The 6,233-nt window shown below is 41.1% G+C and overlaps 1 protein-coding gene across 2 annotated transcripts in view; it reads left to right on the forward strand.

Moving 5' to 3' along the window:
* Positions 1-3,073, forward strand: part of E2F8 (E2F transcription factor 8) — a 44,266-nt gene extending 41,193 nt beyond the window's left edge. For both annotated transcript variants that reach the window (XM_030200721.1, XM_030200722.1), the window contains exons 11-12: positions 985-1,361; positions 2,275-3,073. In XM_030200721.1, the coding sequence (XP_030056581.1) occupies positions 985-1,361; positions 2,275-2,463 (566 nt within the window). In that variant the 3' untranslated portion in view covers positions 2,464-3,073. The remainder of the gene's footprint in view (positions 1-984; positions 1,362-2,274) is intronic.
* The last annotated feature ends 3,160 nt before the right edge of the window (positions 3,074-6,233 follow it).

Here is a 6,233-nt window from a genome sequence, read left to right on the forward strand (position 1 = left end):
AGAGGTCACGCTATCTCTTTGGCCTGTGTATAGGAATGATTGGATAGAAATGTGGAAGGTAGGCAAGACAACTTTGTGAAGCGAGCTGATTGGGGAATGGGCCTACTCTATGAAACAAATTAGGTTGGTACATCCCTGATACGGTGTTGTGCTCCTCTCAGACTTTCTACGGGGACCAGTGATCCAATGTTTGTCATGCATAAATCTTACAAGAGCTTTTTGTGGTGGTAGCTGAGCTTAGTCGGGGGTATAGGGGGAGATATATAGCGCCTAAAAAAAAAAACGGCATGGAAATCGGTGCTGACTAAGCGTTTTCTATAAGCAGCGTCTAGATTTAGGCTCAGTATATAGAATACGCTTAGTTGATATCTCAGTGCCTAAAACTACATGCCTCCATTTACACCAACGAAAATGAGGCGTAAATCCTGGGCCATATTCTATAGCTACACGTGTAAATTTCAGAACTCCCACAAAATGCCTATAACCCCGCTCCTTTTTGGCTGTGCACATTAAGAAGTTAGGCACACCGCTTACAGAATACACTTAGTGAGTTGTGCGTATAAATTCTAATTCTTGCCAATTAGTGCTCATTATTGCTTGTTAAGAGCTGTTAACGCTGATTAGCTTGTTTAGCCAATTAAGTTATGCGTGTTATAGAATACACTTGAATTTAGGCGCGGATCTCTAGGCATGCTGTATAGAATCCAGGGAATAGTGACTAGATGGGGTAATTTTGATAAGGTTGGGCTATTCGTATTATATCTATGTAATTTTGATGGAAGATTCTTTTGTATATCGTTCATTATATTGTGTTTGTATTAAGTTTCATTGTACACCACTTTGGGCAGGTTCCATTAGAGTTCCTGGGGAGTTAATCTATAAATAGGTGAAGGAGTTACCAGTGTTTTGCAAACAAGAAAAAATGTTTTTAGAATAATTTAGCGTATTTCATTGTTTGAAAGGGTTTTATTTTGTTTCTCTTAGGAGTCATTCCAATCCCAGCATCGGACCTATCTGCTATTGCTGTCCCTTCTCTTCATATGGCACCCTTGAATCTATTGGTTCCCCAAGGCTCTCTTGCAGCGCTGCCTGTACTGAGTGGAGCAAGTACAGCATTTGCCTCCAACCATGCTGCTCCTCATACTCCCAACCCTGCAATCTTCAATTTCACACTGCAGCATTTAGGACTCCTCTCCCCTCAGATGCAGGTCTCAGCCTGCCCTGGTCCTGTGACTATTTCTCCAAGAATAGAACATGGTAACCCCATTTCAGAGGATTTGAGTGTGTCCAAACATGTATCCCCAGAACCTGGACATAACCAATTAACAGGACAGCCCATTACCATGATTGCATTACAGCAGGTAAGATTATCAAAGTGAACACCTTTATTTTGATTACATTCTTTAGTTTCAGCTTTTTTTTTAATAGCTTTGTTTTAAAGAAGAAAAAATAACTGATTTAAAGCCAAAGTGTACTCTTAATCTTGATTAAGCATTTGCGTTCAGAGTGCTCCCGTCCACACTCCTCCCTCATTCAGCTGTTTAATCTGAAGAATGCGCTTTCACTTTTGCTATTTTTATTCAGTGGCATTAAGAGACCAGATTGGATAGTGTTTACTTGGATTCTGAGCCATCTGACTGGAATGCATGCCTTTTGCCTTTAATCTCTCTGTAGTGCCTTGTCGTTTTAGTAACCATTTTGTTCCTAACAACAGTTTGCTGGTTTATTTTTAAGTTGAAAGAAAATCTAAAACCCTAAAACAAGTATTCATGGTGCATTATGTGTCCTGCCCACAAGATAATACTGCTAAGTTGATACTTTCAAGCTTAAAGGCTTTGCCTGCAGATCAGGCATTAACTCTGCCTTAGAGGGTTGCTCAGTCACAGTGGACGTAACCAGAACACAGCAGCAAGGACCTGATTACTGGCCTTGCTGTCCCTTCTCTTCATATGGAGGATGTAATGTGAGGATTTGTTACTTGACATTTTATCTCATTCCAAATAGATAGGCAAGTTACCTAGTTCCAGACTGGAAATTTTAGAACAGTCCCGGATTTCTGTCCCTGCACTCCCCCCCCCCCCCCCCCTCCCTTCGGTGCATTATGGGGCTTGCAGCAACTGATTTCAGGAGGGGAAGGATCAAGCACTAAAACTCCCATACTGCTTTGGCATTTAACTTTAGTCTCCAGCCTGCAACTGGGTAACCTGGCATCTATGGGATAAGGTCTGTTCTGTTTCATGAACACATTTTTGTTTTCTTCTTTGTTTCAAACAGGCTGCTATACCAGTAACACCCAAAGGTTTACGACCTGCCCACGAAAACTTCTTCCGAACGCCTGGAGGACTTTCCACCATGTCCGGGCTATCCTCGCCTTCAGCAGATTCAGCTGCTGCTCATAAAATTTCTTTAGGCACTTTTATCCCACAGCGGAAACTTGAAGTTACCACAGAAGTCATTCTTTGAGTTAAGTTGCAGAATATTCCAGAGTACTTGACTGACATTCCGGTGCAGTACAGTTTACACACTTTGGGTAGAGTGTCTTATCTCTGCACAGACCTGCAAATGGTTTGAACATGGCTAAGTCAGTTTGGAAACAGGTGCTTGGGTTCTCTCTTCCATCCATTTTTCAGGAAGGTTAACACTATTTTTTTTTCCTACTCCTGTCCTTGTTGCATAGCTGGCTGGCAGCAGTTGGGAAGATACTGTTTGAGCCCACAGTCCATTTTACTTTGCCACTTGTAACTGAAAAGCTACTAGAGACTTGTCAGCTATGAGCAGGACGGTAGAGATTGTTTTGACAAGTGACATCTGGCAGGGTAGGACCTTTCCAACAAGGAGCTCTATATATTGTCAAATCCTACATTTTTTTTTCTCTCTGTAAAGCATTACTGTTAACACAGATAGGTCTGTGAGCTGTAATACTAGTGCTCTTTAGCACATAGTAAATGCTCAATGTAAGTACACATTTTGCACAATGGCAGTACTGTGATGTATAATATATGCTATATTTTTATATAGGATCTATAGTTCTATTTTAATTATTTTTTATCCTCCTTCCCATGTTCATATTCAAATGCTGTACAATGATTAAAAGTTGTTTAATCAAGATTATATAAAGGTTTCATTTTAATTTATATAATGTATTTTCATGAAATTAAAAAAAAAATTCCCTAAATCTGTTCTATTGTCTCCTAATTCTGACTTCCTCAGTGCTTCTGAACAATCTAAATACATGTTCTTCACTGTTTTTTCAAGCAAGGACCACTTTGGAATTTAAAAAAAAAAAATCTTTTCATGTGAGTCAGAACCATCACCGGACAAAATAGTTGGTGCAGTAGGGCAAGGGGGAGGGGTGTTCCTGTCCAATTATAAAGTCTGCTGTGCTGCTCGGGGACACTCGGAGGTATGTGTGTGAAACAAAACAGGCACTCTGGGAGGTCTTTGTGCCTCATCCTGGCTCCAGAACTCTGATACTGTCCCTCATCCCAGCCCATCTCAGGGGCCAATGCACAAAGCATTAGTGCAGCTTTAACCCGGTATACTGCGGGTTTTACTGGCCGAGTAATGTCAAATGGTTTCAGTGCGGGTATTAAGTTGCACTGACTGCATTAAATGCATTTTAATGCGGTCATTTGCTATTCCCCAGCCATGCTCTTAAAAATAAAAAAAAACACGTGGTGTGCAGGAAATGTTCTCTCCCCCCCCTCCAGGTCTGGGTTGGCGTAGAAGAGTTGGTTGAGAGGAGTGGTGTCTAGCAGCACCTTTTCCTCTAACCTGACCACCCTGCCCTGGACTAGTTCGTGTAACAGCCTCCACCCCTTCCCTCTTTCCCCCTCACATTTAAAAAAAAAAAATGCCACCCCTCCCACCTCCTCACACACAAAATCTCTAGTAGTCTAGCAGGAACCCCTACTGACAAAAGCCTAGCCCTCCTGACCCCATACCTTGGACGAGGTAGGAGGGATGCCCACTCATGCCTGCCTCGGAGTTCTCGGACAATGGCTTATTTCAAAATATTCTTTCTGGTACCATCAATGTATATAATCTGTAGTTCCTGTCAAACTCAAAGAAACCAATTTTCAATAAAGGTTTCAAAATCACTTTAATTAGAATACTATCTTTTTAATATATATTTTTATTTTTAGATAGTATTCTAATTAAAGTGATTTTGAAATCTTTATTGAAAATTGGTTTCTTTGAGTTTGGATACCCAGGAACTAGAGATTATATGCCTCTGAGTTCTGTCATCTGCAAAATGGCAGCAGCCCATGTGGTGCATTCTGGGATGCACAGGGCAGGACCTGCCTACCATAAAAGGGAGATCTACATTTCCTACCTTGTATTTTTACATTTTTAGAACACCTGTCCCAGACTTTGCCCAGGATGTTTCCCGTCTGTAATATGAACCTGAGATTACACACACACACACACACACAACTGTCGCAGCAGGGTTTTAGCATTTGTATATTTTAGTAATGGGGTCAATTAAAATTAATGGTTGGTTTGCATTGTCACCATTATCATGCATTATCTGCCATAGGGATCATCTCTTGCAGTGGATGCTGCATCATATTTAACCGTTAGTAAATGACTCTTTTTAGTTATTTGGTTATTTACAAATTTTCTGTTATATCCACTTAACAGGCTCTGATATTTTAATTGGACCAGCAAAATGAGGTATTAAGACCAGAAGCCACTGCTTCAGAGGGCTCACTTGTAACTTAGCCACCCTTCAGGTAGACATGTAGCTTTTGGGGAAACATTTGTCATGAAACCAACAAATGCTGTTTTCTGCATTTGCTTTCTCAATGACCAGTGAAACCTTCACAAATGTACAAGTGCTTTAAATAGTCTGAGCATAGAATTCCTGAAAAACATTCTTGTATAGTGAAGTGTCACCTTCATTGCTCCATGAGTCACTGAATGTAGAACAGGCCAGTGACCCATCGCTTGTGGACAGGGTTGTATGACTTTGGAAAATTCTCCTAGTATCTATGGCTCAGATTCTGCTTAGTGACTGTCCTGTAAGAAGCTGAACTGTTTTCAGATAGGTGTGGAAACTAATAAAATTTAGGTTGATGACCATAAAAATGGAAGCGTATGTACAGCATCAGATCAGGGCTACATAGGCTCTCCTTGTAAAAATGAAAATGGAGAGAGGTGAAGGGAGTGAATTTGTTAATAAAAATATTAGTGGAGTATATTAATCATATGATTTGGATTAGACTTTTGATATTTTGCTTTCTATCAAAGTGGCTCACAATCATGAAATACACTTGTCATGATAACACCAGTCATAAAATAAAATCCCCATCCTTTTTTTTCCTGTTCCTCTTTTCCTCCTCTGCTCCCTTGTTCAGTTTTAGTTGCAAGTTATAACACAGATGTGTTAAATGTTTTGACTTACAGTTTATGTAACTTAGGATTTAAGTGTTCTACTCTACTTTGGGTTTTTAAATTGGTCTCCTATTTAGTGTCTTATACTGAGTTCATAATGCTTAGTGAGTTCCAATTTATCTCATTCCAAATAGATAGGCAAGTTACCTAGTTCCAGACTGGAAATTTTAGAACAGTCCTGGATTTCTGTTCCTGCACCCCCCCCCCCCCCCCCCTCATTATGGGGCTTGCAGCAACTGATTTCAGTGGGCAGGATCAAGCACTACAACTCCCATACTGCTATATATTCCTTCCACCAACCATATACTCCTATAGTGGCTGAAGGTTTGCCTAGGACATCAGATATCTTGGGGGGAGGGGAGGAGCTTGATGGCCAAGTCAGCTTTCTTTTCGGAAGGGACATTCAAGTACTTTAGCCCCATGTTTGAGCTGAGGATAAAATGGAGGTTTTCTGGGGACAGGAGTCAGGGTCCTTCCATTCAAACAGCAGGTCCCTTCATTTTATCATTAGTCTCTACTTTTGCCTTCTGTGATTCGTCATCGTAGAGAACTTTTCCTGTTCTATATTTTGGATTTCATCATGATGCCATGTGCAGGGAACTTGCACTGGGTCCCTGAGTCAGGCTTTTCAACAAAGGAGGTTTCTTTCCAGGGGGTAGTTCTTTCCAGATAGCTGGAAAGGAAATAGCCTAGTGGTTAGAGCAAATGCAGAGAAGCCTGGTTCAAATCCCACTGCTGCTCCTTGTGATCCTGGGCAGGTCACTTAGCCCTCCATTGCCTCATCTCCAAAATTGGATTGTGAGCCCTCCAGAGACGGGGGAATGCCTAGTGTACCT

Source organism: Microcaecilia unicolor, chromosome 4 (assembly GCF_901765095.1).
Source record: "Microcaecilia unicolor chromosome 4, aMicUni1.1, whole genome shotgun sequence".
NCBI lineage: Eukaryota > Metazoa > Chordata > Amphibia > Gymnophiona > Siphonopidae > Microcaecilia > Microcaecilia unicolor.